Raw genomic sequence first — 16,802 nt, 5'->3', positions numbered from 1 at the left:
ATTGCAGAAGCAGACATTTTTCTCTAGTGATATCAAACGGAAAGTTTAAGTAAATACTATCCTTACTCAAAATGAAGTGAGAGAGTAAACAAGGTTATGTTTGATCTATGCTGGTAATACATCTATATCTACTCGTCGACATAAAAATATCCTAACACATTACATTAACATCTACTACAAAACTAACTAACCATATGACGTTCCACCCGACTCAGCCACACCCTCCACACGCCACACTTTAATCACACCTGCTCGGTCACCAGTTAATATCCCACCTCGGAACGGCGCGTCTAAGCAAGCAACTGCGCGTACACAGTCTTGGTGTGCGCGGAGGAGGTTTGATTGGTGGCTCATGATGAGTGAGGCGCGTTGACCGGCTCCTGCGTGAGGTGGACTGTTTGAGGAAGGGGTCTCGACGTATAGCGTGACGCCGTCTTTCGAAACGGAGCTAGTTATTAAAAGAAAATACGTTTGAGTCCATACCATTTATTTAGATAGAGGGAACGAAGAAATAAATTGAAACGAATGGATGATTAGAGACTTACGAGAAGCTCATCCGATCCTGATCTTCATCCCGTTCGCTCAACACAACAGACCGATCAAACCGTTCGAGATCGAGTAGTTTCACACTACAGTCCTCACTTCCAACTACAAGGAACCCAAGTTTCGAACCGCTCCGCCCCGTTCGCTCGACGTCCATCGATAAATCAACAAATGATCGAGTCGAGCCTGTGTATCCACCGAAATCTACGCCGGCAACCATGGATGTTACAGTTCGCGATGGTTCATTAGATACTTGGTTGGCTATTTGTTGGCCTGTAGTATCACCGAATGGCATAGCTGGTGAGGGTTCACCGTTCTGCCGAGCTCTGACAAGGGAGGCAATCGCTGCGGCTGGACTGGATTCCGCAATGACAGCTTCTACAGGTTTGGTGAGAGACGGCGCTAGTTCCGATGCGGCGTTTGCTGAAGATGCGTTGGCTGAGATGAACCACTCGACTAACACGGCCTTCTCGACGTCCCAGACTTCAATAAGGACTGTACCTGGCTGGTCTTGAAGCGCCTCTACACCGTCAAGTGCAACCATAATCCATCGTCCTCGACCTTTCGATGGATGAAGTACACATTGTCGTATTCGCACAGGTCTACCGTTCCCTATTGATGTACCGACGGACCACGTCCTTAGCAATAAACCAAACCGGAGATCCCACAATGAAAGCATCCCAGAAAGAGCAGCTGCCACTAGCCATGTGCGTTTTCTATCAAGACAGAAAGAGACGATAGGTCCGTGATGTCGAGGGTTCTCCATTGTTAATAATGTTCGCATTGTACTAAGGTCCATCAGTACGATGGAGGAGCGGTTCGTCGCGAAGATCAGGTTTGACAAGGAATCTACGAAATTTTGAGTAATTGCTTCATCGACGTAGGCATGCGAACCACTTACCGGAATTATAGTGCATCATGCACTGTATGTATTCACTTGGCCTCTCAACTCTGTACTCGCGAACTACTTGCAGCTTGGTATACTTCGGCATCGAGCTACCCTGATGAACATGAACACGAATGACGTGAAGACTTCCATCATCAGCCGCGCTTGCAAAAGCATGGTGGCCTTCCAGTATACAGACACATTTCACCCGTGCGTGATGTTGTCCATACGTATGCCTTGGTTTACTGGTGACGTTTCGTTCCAACCGAGCCGTATCCCAGACTTTGACAGTCTTATCGTCTGAGCACGAAACGAAGAAAAGATGGTCTGGTGATACTGCGATGCCGTTCACAGCATCACTGTGAGAATTAAGGTGGGCTATGAGTGTTGCTTCAACATTTCTTCTGTTGGAATCCCTTGCGGTGAAGCTTTGACGAGTAGTATTGCGCCTTCTTACTGGACCTTCATGGACGCGGGGACCAAAATCGACTTGTGCTTCCCTATTCATGTCACTGTAGACGTGTTCTAGGAACGTATTAACTGCTGTATCTTGACCATCTGCGCAAGACGTTCAGAACAATCAAACCGGTGAAGATAAAGTCCTTACCTTCTGAAATAAGTGGGACGGGACTTCGGGATCCGCGTGCCATGTTTCCGAACGATGTTGGAGAAGTAAGACCAGACTGGTCGCGCTCCACTTCCACCATTGTCCTACCCGGTGCTTCAAGAAGACCCATAGCGTTCGTTCGAACAGATCCGACGGCAGGTGCAGCCTTAACACCTTCCACAGAGCCAATACTAAACCGAGGTCTAATACTGACAGAGTTCGTAGTCGAGACTACAGATTCCGTCGGGCTACCCGGCCTCATAGGAACTGAAGGAGGAAGCTCTTGGACCGCTGATGGAAGCCGCAGTGGCATAGGCCGTTCCCGTCCTGCTGAGTTGAGTGATGTATTGGATCCATTGATCGTTGCCAGGCGGCGGCGAAGATCTTCGAAAGGAGCCCCTCCGCCGGCTGGATCATTGCTTGATACACGAGAAAGGCTGTACCTGTCGGAGACGGAGAAACGGTATGTCGCTTCACTCTGGGATACGCGAGAGCCTAGGAATACTGTCTGCGGTACGACCCCGAGCTTCTGCAATTCGACCGTTCCAGTGGTTTGAAGCGTTTCAGATTCAATTACAGTCCTCTGTCGAGATCGAAGGCTGTATTTGTTAAAAATGATTCATGAGTTGATGGCTTAATAGATTAAGGCGAGTATTTACCTATTGACTGCGTCGGCCGACTTCGCTATATAATCTCGAAGAGCCACAAGCTTGGCTTCTTCCAAAGCAGACATGCCGAGCTGCTCCAGTTTACCCAAGTGAATTTCATCCCTATAAACCGATTAATCTAACTAGCTTGGTAAGATAAATAAGAGTAACCCACTCTTCGGATTTGAGCGTTATCCGTATTGCACCTCGAGCGCTTTTCCTAGCCGCAGCAATAGCTGCTTCCTTTGGATTATCAAGTTTTGTCGACGACTTCCTAGGTGTCTTCCAGAATTGAGAATTCCCCATCTTCATCGCCCAATCTAATGCGAAGTCGTATATGTGCCTCGGGAGCTTTGTAAAGAGATGAGATGTTTGATAATATGAGGTTCAGTTTACTAAACGTACTGGAGACTTTAGAGCTTTCAGAATTGATTGCACATCCACAGTACGGATTTCAGACCGTAAGAAGTGCTTTAAGGAAGGATAGAGGATGCACCATACGTCCGTAGTTGGCAGTGCCTTGGCGGCGGATGCAATGAACAAAGATGCTCCTATGCTCATTTAATAAGTTCATCGTGTAATGTAAAGATGTTGCAACCCACCTTGTCGTATCCAGCTGTTCGGGTGATACATGAGTGGTAGCGTAGAGCTCATGAGTTCCCACAGACGCATTTTATGGAAGAGTCCAAGTTCACTCAGAGTTGTCAGCGTGGATAAGACTTTTGCAACGTTCGTCTCTTCTGCATCTGCAGCACTATCAGTGATTTCCTGTGCTCAAAGTTCATTTATTAGAAAGCAATACCTGAAAGTGCCTGCGTCATCAACGGAAAAATGTATTCCTCGAGATTACGACCGCCCAAGCACGCCGCGACATCAACGATACTGTCGAAGAACGCATATCTCAGTAGCCAGTCCCGGTCGTTGAGGTAGGTAATCATGTGGCTTAGGAGCACATCGTTTGTCTTTTGGCGTCCGAAAAAGATGCATAGTGGTGCTATATCTAAGAGTACGGACCGCTTGACCACATTGCTCTGGTCAACAAGCAGAAGGGACAACTGGTTCTCTATAAGATCCTGGAGTTCTTCCAATCGAGCATCGTAAGATATCTAAGGCCCAATAATTAACTACAGGACTCCAGAGAAAATCAGCAGAGACCTACCTCAAATTGCGACTCCCCAAAATGCTGGCCTCCTTCCGAACTCTTGAAATGTCCTTGGGCGCGCATTGTCTGCCCCATCTCGAGATACTTGACCGCCAGGCTGGTAAACGGGACTATTCCCTGGGCGGAGACACTCCTTACAGACAACTCTATATCGGTTGTCATGTAGCGCAGGTAGGGCAGGATATATTGAGGGAATATGTCGGCATTGAAAGGTGAAATGGCTTTAACAATTGCGAGCTAGAAATAAAACAATTAACACTTCGTAACACTGTTAACATTGGGTGACAGACAATCTGCAAAGACGTCCTTAGAGCTGCCATTCTAACTATAGGAGCCTCGTCATGGCCAAGGTCCACAACGTAAGGCAGAAGTCGATCCAGTTTTGCTTCATCCGTAAGGTAGGTCGAGATAACTAGGAGCATGTCTAGAGCCCGCAACTTTGAGCTAGGCAAGCGACAGTTTCGCAGATTTGCACAGATAAGAGATAAAATGATTAATGCTGGGCCATCTGGATAATATGTCAAATTAAATAACTGGAGCAAGACGCAAGTCTGATAAATTACCGTTGGTTGGAGAACTTGATATAGGTAGGGAGCGAGTATGCTGGTCCGACATGCAAGTCACGACAGGCAAGATGCTCTATATGCCACAAATTTCTTCAATAATCGCAATTAAGGATAAATTTTCAACATATTCAGCGTACCTGTATGGGCTTGAAAGAAGAGTATTGGACCGCATAATCAACCTTGACGGCGGTAGTTTGCATGTCATCACTCGGAGGGAAGCACGGCTCGACAACATCGAATTCTGCCCAAATTCGCATAATCCTTCGATCCGAGTCGTTCGGTAGAGGATTCAGCTCATCGCGTGATTCTTCCCCGATCGATGTTTTTTCATCAGACATGGTAGACAGGGTCGGCCGGGCCTGCAAACTCTGTCCCGGAGTCACGCCTCCGCCTGAGGTATTTGAAGTACAGAAAAAAGGAGTAGAAGCGGAAATATCATCGACTGTTGATATGAAGTCATGGATAACGGTGTAGAAGCACTCTGGGAATATGTTTCCGCGGGAAGTATGCAAAAGTGAATCAAATGTTGGTCGGATAGTAGGGTCGATTGCAACCATACGCTTGATGAGGTCCTGGCAAGGAAAGCGGGAGCGAAAATTAGCATAAGTACTTAGATATAATTTTACTTGAAAGACAAACCTTGATTGTATCCTCCTCAATTGGAGATAAATGCTGGTCAAAGTCAAAGTCACCTTGACGATATTTGAAGAGTTGGCTCAGGGTGAATAGAGGCGTCCCCTCGAGGAAAAGCTCTGCCAGAACACAGCCTGCACTAAACACATCCATGGATTCGGTCACCTTTCCCTCCTTCTTGCTACTCTCAACCCTAGTCGAAGTAGAGTCATCGATGGCTTGACTGCGTTTCAGGGCATCCGGCATTTTCTCGGTTGTGTAGAAACGCTCAGGGGCAATGTAGCAGTTCCGCCGGCCGGAAGTATCATAGAAGTAAGCGAAGTCAGAGGGATTATCGAGCGGCAGATATGTGGGTTTGAACGATGAGAAGTCGGTAATGTAAACCCAGTTCCAGGACGTGACAAGAATGTTCTCTGACTTCACATCTCCGTGTGAGACTTTCTTCTTGCGAGCGTCCCGCAGACCAGTCAGTATTTGAAAAGCGATCCACTTCTTTTCAATAGTTGTAAGAAATGGACGAGTACTTCAATAAATGCATGAGTACTCTCTCTTGCGGGGTAAATATACACGTACCTGATCCGATCGTACAAGTTACTCGCAACCCACTGACGGACGAGATATCCTGCCTTGTCCGATTCGGTGAAGATCTGATATGTATACACGTTCTGCACGTCCTGCAGCGCCTTCTTTTCCTCTTAATATAACATGAACATTACTGACTTGTAATGAAGGATGCATAACATACTTTTCAGACGGCGCATGTATTTCTCATCTAACTGATTGTTGTCGGGCTTGACATATATCTTTGCCACGAGGAAGCCATTTCTGTGGCGACAGCGTACGGTCTTCAGGAAACGCGAGGACCCTAAGCTACAAGCGCCAAAGCACATGTGAGTACTGGATATCTACTTGCAACCGACAACACCAAGATGTCCAACCTCTTGTCATATATAATATCTGGACCCAATTCCGAGACAAATGTGTCGAGTGCGCCTCCGGTTCTTGAAACTATCGCGCTTGACTGATTGTTTCCCATTTTCCATTGTACGAAGAGGAGCAAAGCACAGGTACTGGTGACGTCCAAGTTCCTCTGCGGTGCGCGGCTAGCCGTGGTTGGCGGTGTGCGATCCTGCCGTGTTCCTGAGGCACGTGACCTGTAGCACTTCATATTTTGAGCGTGAAACTGACCTGCCGGGTCGCTGGCCTTTTGCTACCGACGTCCATGATGGCCCACATTATTGGCAGCATACTGTGCTGCTGCTCAAGGAGAAGCTTGATTGATGAGGTATGTTGACTTATTTATTTGCCTGACCACATTGTACTCATGTAAGTTATCGTGTTATCTACAGGAACGGGGCGAGCACACAACTCTCTTACCATCGAACGAGGATGGCCCGTCGTAAGTTTGACCTTGTTCATTGAGCTAGTGGTTGATTTTTCGTGCCACGAAGAACATCGACCTATGATTCCACAACAATTGATCATCAAAAGGCGAAGGAACGACTGCACGTTATTGTGAAAGCTAAGGAAGGGTGTGTTACGACCTCTTTGATAGTTAACTGCTGCTCACGTTGGAATGGCTTTATAGCAAGATGGTTCGTGTCCTTGCTCGGGGTCCTTTCAATCTCCGCAACGATCCCGAGAACGGCCTTCCGAACGCCTCTTCCTCACGCTCATACCGAAGTCCCTCGACGAATGTCAGTCAAGCGAACACGAGTGGTCTCGACCCGTATGGCGGTGATAATGATAGCCGACAATCTTCATCAAAATATGTACCTTCTCCGTCCGTAAGCCGGTCTGAATCTGCCTCGTCCGTACAACAGGCGTCTATCTCGCGAGTCTCCACGGATGAGTTCTCGGAACAAAACTTAGAGCACAGGCTAAAAGTACAACTCGTTTCGACTGCGAAGGGTAATCAGCGCATATATAGTCGCAGAGGAAGGAGCAAAACGAAACACGGGCGGTTTGAAGATGACGCTGAGGGAGCAAGCAACATGCCGACCTTAGAGGGTATACAGAGTGTCGACAGTGGACGAGGGGACTTCTATACTTCAGAGCATCTATTGCACCCTAAATCAGACGAGGAGAATGCTGTCGCATCTGGGTCAAATAATGCGAAACGTCCACAGGTCGCGCCATTGTCGAACGAGGAGAATGCGGAGGTTGGTAACTTGCTCTCTACATACATGCCTTTGTTCACAAATATTGCTTGACCCACAGATTAAGGCAATTTCAAAACAACTATCGCCTTGGCTAAAGGACGAATTTGAGGATGTTGGCACGCTTACGCGAAGCTGGGGTGACTAGCATGTTGTTTGTGTTACTTCACGACTATCGCGGATGTTTATTCGTTTATTCATTATTTGGGATGCTCATATGCACTACACAAAGTACTCAAGAAAACCACTTGACATTCTTTACCGATACCTCCACTTCGCTCTTCCAGGATTACTTTATTCTACACGGACTTGCTACAACTCGCACTGTGATGAAAAATTGAAAATTGAATGGGTAAACCAAGCTCGCCAAGCCTCTATAATCACTGCAATATCACTTGAAATTTGTTCTAAGATGGCTGCCCGCGTAAATAGCGCTTGTAGGTGTCGTTTTCCGTCTCCTCTACGTAGGTATAACCAAGCTGTTCAAGAAACTCGTCGAACTCTTTGTTCTCGTCTGGAGGGACCTGGATTCCCGCCAATATTTTGCCAAGATCTTGACGTGGTAATTATTAAGCATCGCGAACTTATGGATTCTGAGAAATTGTCTACTCACCGGCTCCATGATTTCGATAATGGAACAACGAAATGTTCCAGCCAGAGTGTATACCGAGCAAGAATTTTCGCAAAGCACCAGGCTTCTCTGGGAATTCTGAGGTAATAGTGCGATAGGTGATCAAATTCAAAGAGTCTAGGCGAGCATGCAACTTACCGAATCTGAACACACGCTCGTTCGGAACTTGCTTCCGTCCGCCCACCAGATAACGCGCGTGTGATTTAGCAAGCTCGTCATTGCTTATATCGTAACCCTTCATCCCTTTAGCCTCAAGCTCTGCAAGAACATCGCTGATCTCTTTTTGTCGCGAGTTTGTGTCGAGGATGAAGGATAGGAATACATGCGCGAGGGCGGGAGAATCGTAACGATAGATAAACTCTGATACTGCTCGTGGATGAATCACGGAATGTAAGGCAACGAAGCTAGACGCATACATCACGGTTAGTCTCTGCTCAATGAAAGTCCGTCGGGAACCTCACCTGCCGGGTGTTTCGGGAATCTCGACGCTTAAAAGAGCTTCACGACCTTCTCCAAGTTCAGCACGTTCAGCAACAAAACGAAGACGTCCAAAGTTCATGTTCGCGCCTGTGATAACAGCTACAAACCTTTTCCCAGCACCAACCAGATTATTCTCTTGAATATATCGCTTAACGCCTGCTAACGAAAGTGCACCAGCCGGCTCTGTTATAGATCTAGTTTCTAATAAAGCACAGAAAGTCAGCACTCCAGTCCAGCCAAATGATATGTTACGAACCTTCAAAAACGTCCTTGATCGCAGCGCATAGTTCGTCATTGTCCACCAGTACGACACCATCTAATAATTTCTTGCATATACGGAATGGTTCCTCGCCAACTAGTCTAACAGCTGTACCGTCTGCGAATGGCCCTACCTCCTTAAGCTCCACCCTTTCGCCCTTCTTGAGACTCTGTGACATGGAATCTGAATCGAATGTCTCTACTCCGAGGACACGTGTATTTGGAGATCCTATCCTCTTAACATATTCACAAAGTCCGGATGCTAGTCCACCACCACCGACACTTGCGAAGATGCCATCCAATTTATCAGACTCCTTTAATTGTTTGAGAATCTCCATTCCAACCGTCCCTTGGCCTGCAATTACGAGCGGGTGATCGAATGGCGGTACAAAAGTCAATCCATATTGAGCTGCCAGTCTTACGCTTTCATGCTTGGCAGCGTCAAAATCTTCGCCATGTAGGACAACTTTAGCGCCATAGCGCAAAGCGTTGCGGACTTTGATGGCTGGCGTAGCTTTCGGCATTACAATCGTGCACGGGATTTTGAGGCGGCTGCCAGAAAGTGCAACTCCCTGAGCATGATTGCCTGTGATTTCACGTATCCGTTGATGCTATGAGTTCAGACTGAGGCAAGATATATTGTTACGCACAACTAACCAGCGCTGCACGTCACGACACCCTTCCATCGATCTTCCTGACTGAGATGAGCCATGAAGTTGTAGGCCCCTCTGATCTTGAAACTGAAGACCTCCTGGAGATCCTCCCTCTTCAACCATATTTCGTTTCCTAGTTTCGTGCTTAAATTCGATGCATAGACGAGGGGTGTCTCCTTGAGGATGTCATAAACTCGTGCAGTGAGGATCAATCGGAGATAATCTGGTGGTTGAGAAGGCTCTGCATTTTCTGAGGTGCGAGAGTCTTTTATAGGTTCCGGAGCATGGGAAGCATATTCAAGATTTGCTGTAGAGGCAGACATCGCAGTCACGGACAAGTGCTATATTTTTATTCTTTGAGCATCATAAATTTATGACTGGATTCGGCCTTTGCCGTCACCATCACAGCCACCAGCGATCACATCTATTTTCGTCTGTTGTCCAAAAGAAATTTGGGTTACACTACTTGTCTGCTTGACCATGAGATGCGTTGATGACGATGCTTAGGTTAAGAGCCTCGAATCGTACTCATCAAAGTGAATACACCATGACAAGCGACGAAGGTTTGATGACAGTAGTCCCACTTTATTGTTATTCTATTGTACTTTTTTCTGACGGATTCAGGGACATATTCTACAAACTGGATCGTGTAAATATCTTCTAACAATCTTCCTAGGAACCGTACTTGAAAATACCTCTCCCTGTAGGCTCATAGTTTAATGGAGTTTCGAGAACAATGAAGTTGTCAGAGCATGAGATCAACCACACCACTGCCTCGCGTTTTGGAACATTTGGAACCAAGGACCCATGCCATGCCAGGTCTTCTCCATTTCCTCCGGGTACCAACTGTTGCTCTGCAAAGCGGTGACTCTTTCCGGATGAGGCATCAAAGCCAATATCCTTCCATCAGCAGTCTGCACACCAGTGATGCCTCCCGGACTGCCGTTTGGATTCAGTGGATACACTTCTGTCGGTTCACCTTTCGAGTCGACGTATCTAAGGGCGACGAGTTGTTGCTCCTCGAGAATTGCCCTCTGTACATCGCTATCAAAAGCAACGCGTCCTTCGCCATGGGCTACGGCCACTGGAAGCTTCGAACCACCCATGTCGCGGAAGAACACAGAGGATTCCGTAACCTTGTTCTTAACTATCTCAACCATCGTCGTCCTTCCTTCAAAACGGCCGCTCTTATTTGGCTTGAATTTGGGCCATGATCCCGCACCAGGTATAATGTGCCGCAGATGGCTAAGGAACTGGCATCCATTACATACAGCCAGAGCGAAGACGTCCTCGCGTCGGAAGAATGTTTCAAATTCTCGCCTCGCTGTTTCATGCATGAGTATAGAGCTTGCCCAGCCGTTCCCTGCACCTAAGACGTCGCCATACGAGAAACCGCCACACGCGGCGATACCTCGGAAATCGAAAAGAGTGACAGACCCGCCGATGATGTCCGACATATGGACATCGACGGCAGTAAACCCTGCAGCAAAGAATGACCAAGCCATCTCAACATGTCCATTTACACCCTGCTCGCGCAGGATCGCGACCTTTGGCCGCTGCGTATACACCTGCGTTGGGATATAAGAGAAGGTTAATTCGTAGAAAAGTCCTGTATATCTGTCATCTGCGATGAGCCCAAATTCCTCTTGCGCTCCTGATGGCTCATCACGTAGACTTTGCATGCGGTATGACGTTTCCGCCCAAGCTCTCTGGAGTTCCACCCGTTGGGCAGAGAAGAAAGGTGAAGAGTTCTGTAGAATCGTGAACGTCTGATCCAAAGTATCTCTGACCGTCCCAATGGCATGGATTGCTCCGGCTGGAAGTCCTGCGCTTGTAAAGACCGACTGCAATTTGTCGACATCTGACCGACGAACTTGCATGACGGCTCCTAATTCTTCGTTGAATAGAGCTGCCAATGGCGCCTCACTGCCAGGTATTGCATCCAGGAAGATCTCGGCACCTACTCTACCAGCGAAGCACATTTCCGCCAAAGTTGTGAACAGGCCTCCGTCCGAGCGATCGTGGTAGGCCAGAACGGTTTCTGGGTGGCGACTTCGTACCATCTGACAACCCACCAGGAATGACTTCAATATGTTAGCATTATCGACGTCTGGAGCTTCAGATCCTATCTCTTTGAAGACCTGAGCCAGAGCAGATCCCCCAAGTCGCGTTCTACCAGCAGCCAGATCGAAGAAAAGCAATATAGTCTCCTCTCCAACGCCGTCCTTGAGCTGAGGTGTCCATGTCTTATTGGTTGCATCCACAGGAGCAAAAGCTGTAATATTAAGAGACAACGGGCTGCTGACTTCCATCTGCTCGTCTTTACCTCGCCATCTCATCGACATCGACATAGAGTCCTTCCCGACAGGTATGCCAATCCCGAGCGTGGGGCATAATTCCAAACCAATTGCCTGGACTGCTTCGTAAAGTCGAGAACCTTCACCAGATTTTGAAGCAGCACACATCCAGTTCGCGCTGAGCTTGACTTGCGAGAGATCTTTTACAGATGCTGCGGCAAGATTCATGAGGGCTTCTGCAACAGCGAGTCTAGCTGAAGCAGCTGCATTCAGAAGTGCCACGGGGGGTCGTTCTCCCAAAGCCATAGCTTCACCTGTTAACACGTCGAATCCATAGGTAGTCCGAGTTACTGCAACATCAGCTACAGGAACTTGCCAGGGCCCAACCATCTGATCGCGAGCAACAAGGCCCGTAATGCTTCGGTCTCCGATGGTAATTAGAAAAGACTTCGAGCCAACAGACGGAAGTCGGAGTACCCGCTCAACAGCAACAGCGAATCTCTCCTGGGCACTTTCGATGCCAGGGAGATATTTTTCTAAAGAACAATCGAAACGAACAGCAGTGGGAAGTTGTGAATTGTCGCTCCTGGACATCCGGGGTGGCTTCCCGAAGAGAGTCGACATCTTAAGACGAATCACGTCGCCTTGCAAGAGACGATCAGTGACTACCAGCTCTTGATCATCGGTCGCAGCACCAACGAAAGAAAATGGACATCTCTCTCGCGCACAAATTGCTTCGAACTGCTCGGTCTGCGTGGGTGAGATAGCTAATACATAGCGCTCTTGCGACTCGTTACACCATATCTCCATCGGTGACATGGATGAATCCGCAACAAGAACATCGCGTATCTCGAATGCCGCACCAAGATTTGAATCATGCACAAGTTCCGGAAGAGCATTCGAGAGTCCTCCCGCCCCAACGTCATGAACAGACTGAATTGGATTCTTGTCGCCCAGATCTACGCAAGCATCAATTACTTGTTGACATCGCCTCTGGATTTCCGCATTATCTCTCTGGACAGATGCAAAATCAAGGTCTGCAGAACTGGCACCGGAAGTCTGACTAGAAGCAGCTCCGCCGCCCAATCCGATGAGCATCCCCGGACCACCCAGTACTGCAATCTTCGCCCCAACGTCAATCTTTGCCTTCTTCACAAAATCTGGTCGCACACTTCCCAGCCCACCCGCAATCATAATTGGCTTATGAAAACCTCTGATTTCCTTCGTACCCGGTTCCGAAGACGAAGGCACGCTTTCCGAGAAGGTTCGGAAGTACCCCGCTAATGCCGGCCGACCAAATTCGTTGTTAAAAGCACTCGCGCCGAGTGGCGCCTCCAACATAATATCAAGAGGAGAAGCAATGTGAGATGGTCGGCCGAAGTCTGTCTCCCAAGGTTGCTCGTAACCTGGAATCAGCAAGTTAGATACAGCGAATCCGGCAAGTCCTGCCTTTGGTTTTGATCCTCGTCCCACTGCACCTTCGTCTCTAATCTCACCTCCAGAGCCCGTTGCGGCTCCCGGATAAGGCGAGACCGCTGTTGGGTGATTATGCGTTTCGACCTTGGCCAGGATATGCATAGGTTCCTCCACTACAGTGTACGTCCCACCATTCGCACTGAATCGGTTGCCAGTGAACCCTTGAAAGACAGCAGCATTATCTGAATAAGCAGAGATGGTATTCGCTCCACTAATTCTTTCCGTATAACGAATCATTTGAAAAAGTGACATGTCTTTGACACCTCCGTCAATAGTCCACGAAGCATTGAAAATTTTGTGTCGGCAATGTTCAGAGTTCACCTGCGCAAACATGAACAATTCCGCATCTGTAGGATTCCGATTCAAGGCGTTTTCTCCAGATACGTAAGCCTCGACCAAATATCGGATTTCGTCTGGAGCAAGAGCTAGCCCGAGCTCTCTGTTCGCAGCAGAGAGCGTCTCAAGAGCATGATCCGGATTACTTTGTAGGTCAATCGTGCGCAAAGGCTTGGGTGGTTGGTGCTGAAAGCATAACGACTCCGGAGGTAGAGTGAACTGAGCAACCTGTGTCATGCGATCGTGTATGAGGTGAGAGAAGGAACGAAGGTCGTCCTCCGTAATTGATACATCGTTCTTTGTCTCGATATAATAGACAATGCCTCGTTCAATTCGTTCAGTGTGCTCCCCTAGATTACATATGCGTGCGATATCGGTTGCCTTGCTTGACCACGGTGAGATAGATCCAGGACGAGGCAAAACATACACCAAATTTCTTGCAGACCGCGTAAAGGCATCGTGTGTAGCAGGGAACGAATAGTCATCTCCGTATTCTAAGAGATTATCCAGAACGCGACGCTGTACGGAGTCTCGCGTAACTAGCGTCTTCTCCGATTCCAGGGATGCACAGCTAACGAGATGGAAGTAGATGGCGTCGATTGTAAGAACGGAATCGCAGATTTTTTGGACAGCCGATAAGACCGCCTGTCGCTTGCTTGGCGTGAGCGCCGAACTTCCTGGCAATACGAGCATGTTTTCGCTGCTTTGACAATAGTCGTCAGAAGCTACAATCATTGCAAGCGAGTATACCAAACCTCCACCCTGCCCGTTCTGATCACGACGACGTCGCTATATGCGCAGCTTTTTGGATAGAACTTGTAAAACAGTATTTTCGGTCAGATAGGTCCAGAAAAATATCCACAGTGTTGAGACTACGGAAATAGTTTCTCACCAAATGTTTGAGAGAGTGACCTGCCTCAAGAGCAGTGGGCAATAGTAGGTTTCTATTCACTGATCACGCATCTGCGTCAATTAGAAAAACTGGCACAGCCACAGAGTTCAGTGACTGAACGTCAGAACGCGAAAGGTAAAGGACCAAAAAATGCTGTATTACTATTAGAGACACAATTGCACCGTAATTCGTACGGCTGAAAGGAGGGATAGCAGACGACAGTATGTACACAGAGCGGATAAGAAAACGTCCCAAACTAAGATAGTCTGAAAGGAAACTAGTAAACTAGCCATCAAAAGCCTTCAACGTCTACGTTCCACGTCCATCTGCCTTCTAGGAAGCCCTCAGCGGTGTCTTCTAACATGATTTCGTTACGCTTGTGCACATAAACCTATACATGCGTAATGTCAGGATAGGACTCGAATTCAAACAATGTGAACGCACCGTTTTATCCTGCATCTTCTGTCGCAGGGCAGGGATATTGTCGGCTTCAATCGGCGATTCCAAAAGTTCTGAGAGATCTTCGACGGCACGTTCGAGATCTCTACAAAGCGTAATGAGCGGCTGATGTGCGTCATACTTATTTAGCTCGTACCTCTGATTGTCTTCAAACAGCTCCTTCATATTGCCCTTGGCAAGGTAATATGCCATGGCATACGTCCACTTCAACGTCATTCGGCACTTAAACACCTCGTCAACAGCCTTCTTTGCAAACTGGACCTCAATCCAGGTAAGATTAGAAGTAATTTGCATCTCCTCCATCTTCTTTTCTGTCTTTGCGTACAAATCAACGGAGAGCTTGGCCGACTGCTCGTGATTCGCCCAGCGGTTGTAGTACTGTACAAGGCTAGTGAGGACAATTTTGCAGGGAATGACAAAAGTACGCACGTGAAGGTACCGCTCTAGAGATGCTCGGCTTCGTGCTTGTGCATCGCGAGCCTCAACACCAGACGATTCGTCGTACCGATTGCAATTGTACCATGATGTACCGTGTTCCGACCATGGGCCTGCGATAGAACTTCAACATACCGTCAAGTACACACGGCAATCTACTTACCCATGCAGACCCAGCAGAACTCATATTTGCATTTCTTGCACGTCATATGACTAGACGAAGCCTATCAGAGCAAAGCACAAAGATTAATCATGCATGAACACATACTTGCATCCTCCATTCTTTTCAATTGTGCTCTGGCACTTGCTACACTCCTTCGTGTTGCTTTTAATCCAGTTTGCAGTCTCGCTGTCGTCCTGACATTTCTTTAGCCAGAGTCTCGCAACAGGACAGATAACAGGCCTATGATCTGTGTCTATGGAGCAGCCAAAGCAGAATGTATGCTTATCAGACGCGCCACAGCGCACAGTCGGAACAATTGTAGTGAGAGCTGCCTTGGTGGCTGCTGCCGGGCAGAATACCGTGTAATTACAGCTCGGGTAGGGACAGAACTTGAGATTCTTGTTGCATCCGACATAGTGTCGCACGATCAATTCTTGATGGCGCTTGATAGTATCCTCATCACTAGCCAAGGTACTATAAATGAACGAATCCGGGGCAATCAAAGAACAGTCTGAAGCCATGCAGCGAACATTCATCTCGCCCTCTTCTCTAATCTTGCTCCGTAGGAAAGAACCCCAACAGTCATTGCAAAACTTGTGGCCACAAGAAAGACAGGACATTTCTGTTTGTTCATCGTCAAAGCAGATCTGGCAGACTGTTGGCTGCGGTTGAACTGGCGGTTCAGAAGCTGGTTTCGTTCGAGAAGCTGACTCAGCGGGAATACGTCGTGTGGTACGTTGCTTCGCCACAGAGGACGCAAACGACTTGGATCGTGAATTTGGTATTCGTCCTGAGGATGCTGCGGGAGGCGATGGCGGCGGAGCGACGGAAACACCCGCCTTTACGTTAATTTCCGACGGATCATCCATGTACTTCTCAATCAGGCGCTCCTTGTTCCACTCCATGTGTCGTAATAATAAGGAGGCAACGTCGCTCTTTGTAGAGTCATAGTAGCCAGATTAAACAGATATGATTAGTTTTGAGATGGGACGAAACTCACTGAGACACCGAAGATGCTGGTTATGTGGTCCACCTCTTTGCGGATAAGCGCTTCTACGGATTCCTGCGGCATCGTGTCGAATTCTACCTCACAGGCCTTGCGCTTGCCTTCCGATGTAATAGTGCCTTTATGCATCTCAATGTCCATCTCCTCCTCTGAGATTGCTGAGTCTGACCTTGTCAGCAGGTCGACAGAACAGTAGTCGGACAAGCACTCACCATCATCTTGGGTGTTCATGTCATCGTCGTCATCCATATCCATGCCATCGTAGTACTCGTTCTCGTCATCGGAGACGTCGTAGTCCGAGGACATGTCTATGATTAGCACAGTCACTAAGGGGAAGAAAGGGGAAGGTCGGGATAGTCGATGTTTGAGCTATGCGCGGGGCAGAGACTCAAGCGCGTGCCATATAAGTTGCAGAGGCCAGGCTTATAAATATGCGGGCCGTGGGATGTTGCAATTTGCCGCACTGTGCTGTGCTGTGCCTCCTGCAGTCCCCTAATCTGGAAGGCAGCAAAA

At 48.0% G+C, this 16,802-nt stretch overlaps 5 protein-coding genes across 5 annotated transcripts; 1 reads left to right on the top strand and 4 right to left on the bottom strand.

The window, feature by feature from the left end:
* Positions 1-109: 109 nt before the first annotated feature.
* Positions 110-6,080, bottom strand: FOMMEDRAFT_123012 (uncharacterized protein; the record flags this gene model as incomplete). Its single annotated transcript, XM_007266575.1, has 17 exons — positions 110-448; positions 546-1,392; positions 1,445-1,987; positions 2,037-2,635; positions 2,696-2,806; positions 2,859-3,034; positions 3,089-3,239; positions 3,282-3,402; positions 3,486-3,789; positions 3,843-4,082; positions 4,136-4,353; positions 4,409-4,484; positions 4,549-4,983; positions 5,051-5,567; positions 5,618-5,738; positions 5,790-5,914; positions 5,983-6,080. The coding sequence occupies 17 exons, from the start codon at positions 6,078-6,080 to the stop codon at positions 187-189; spliced, it is 4,944 nt and encodes a 1,647-aa protein (XP_007266637.1). The 3' UTR covers positions 110-186.
* Positions 6,081-6,260: 180 nt separating this feature from the next.
* FOMMEDRAFT_140726 (uncharacterized protein) lies at positions 6,261-7,457 on the top strand. The gene is made up of 5 exons (XM_007266574.1): positions 6,261-6,329; positions 6,394-6,443; positions 6,496-6,576; positions 6,633-7,206; positions 7,265-7,457. The coding sequence occupies exons 1-5, from the start codon at positions 6,267-6,269 to the stop codon at positions 7,349-7,351; spliced, it is 855 nt and encodes a 284-aa protein (XP_007266636.1). The 5' UTR covers positions 6,261-6,266; the 3' UTR covers positions 7,352-7,457.
* A 15-nt stretch (positions 7,458-7,472) lies between these two features.
* FOMMEDRAFT_20124 (threonine ammonia-lyase) lies at positions 7,473-9,551 on the bottom strand (the record flags this gene model as incomplete). The annotated part of the gene is made up of 6 exons (XM_007266573.1): positions 7,473-7,756; positions 7,817-7,912; positions 7,973-8,238; positions 8,296-8,515; positions 8,571-9,158; positions 9,230-9,551. 6 exons carry the CDS (start codon positions 9,546-9,548, stop codon positions 7,611-7,613), a joined length of 1,635 nt encoding a protein of 544 aa, XP_007266635.1. The 3' UTR covers positions 7,473-7,610.
* Positions 9,552-9,815: 264 nt separating this feature from the next.
* FOMMEDRAFT_107942 (phosphoribosylformylglycinamidin) lies at positions 9,816-14,242 on the bottom strand. Its single transcript, XM_007266572.1, has 3 exons — positions 14,227-14,242; positions 14,090-14,149; positions 9,816-14,034 (listed from the first exon to the last, which is right to left on the bottom strand). The coding sequence occupies exon 3, from the start codon at positions 14,025-14,027 to the stop codon at positions 9,984-9,986; it is 4,044 nt and encodes a 1,347-aa protein (XP_007266634.1). The 5' UTR covers positions 14,028-14,034; positions 14,090-14,149; positions 14,227-14,242; the 3' UTR covers positions 9,816-9,983.
* Positions 14,243-14,373: 131 nt separating this feature from the next.
* Positions 14,374-16,672, bottom strand: FOMMEDRAFT_20123 (uncharacterized protein). The gene is made up of 8 exons (XM_007266571.1): positions 16,502-16,672; positions 16,284-16,447; positions 15,389-16,218; positions 15,284-15,333; positions 15,115-15,233; positions 14,822-15,063; positions 14,671-14,770; positions 14,374-14,617 (listed from the first exon to the last, which is right to left on the bottom strand). The coding sequence occupies exons 1-8, from the start codon at positions 16,593-16,595 to the stop codon at positions 14,519-14,521; spliced, it is 1,698 nt and encodes a 565-aa protein (XP_007266633.1). The 5' UTR covers positions 16,596-16,672; the 3' UTR covers positions 14,374-14,518.
* Between the last annotated feature and the right edge of the window lie 130 nt (positions 16,673-16,802).

This window comes from Fomitiporia mediterranea, assembly GCF_000271605.1.
Source record: "Fomitiporia mediterranea MF3/22 unplaced genomic scaffold FOMMEscaffold_6, whole genome shotgun sequence".
Taxonomy (NCBI): domain Eukaryota; kingdom Fungi; phylum Basidiomycota; class Agaricomycetes; order Hymenochaetales; family Hymenochaetaceae; genus Fomitiporia; species Fomitiporia mediterranea.
The sequence above is the reverse complement of the archived record's forward strand: the minus strand, read 5'-3'. Positions and strand labels throughout refer to the sequence as shown.

Bases quoted from the DNA above. Each gene is read 5' to 3' on its own strand.
- FOMMEDRAFT_140726 (XM_007266574.1), top strand. From the start codon at position 6,267: ATGATGGCCCACATTATTGGCAGCATACTGTGCTGCTGCTCAAGGAGA. The intron at 6,444-6,495 runs GTAAGTTTGACC...CGTGCCACGAAG, and splicing joins TCGAACGAGGATGGCCCGTC to AACATCGACCTATGATTCCA. The intron at 6,577-6,632 runs GTGTGTTACGAC...ATGGCTTTATAG, and splicing joins ATTGTGAAAGCTAAGGAAGG to CAAGATGGTTCGTGTCCTTG.
- FOMMEDRAFT_107942 (XM_007266572.1), bottom strand. From the start codon at position 14,027: ATGCTCGTATTGCCAGGAAGTTCGGCGCTCACGCCAAGCAAGCGACAG.
- FOMMEDRAFT_20123 (XM_007266571.1), bottom strand. From the start codon at position 16,595: ATGTCCTCGGACTACGACGTCTCCGATGACGAGAACGAGTACTACGAT. The intron at 16,448-16,501 runs GTGAGTGCTTGT...GGTCAGACTCAG, and splicing joins CATGAACACCCAAGATGATG to CAATCTCAGAGGAGGAGATG. The intron at 14,618-14,670 runs GTGCGTTCACAT...ACGCATGTATAG, and splicing joins AGAAGATGCAGGATAAAACG to GTTTATGTGCACAAGCGTAA.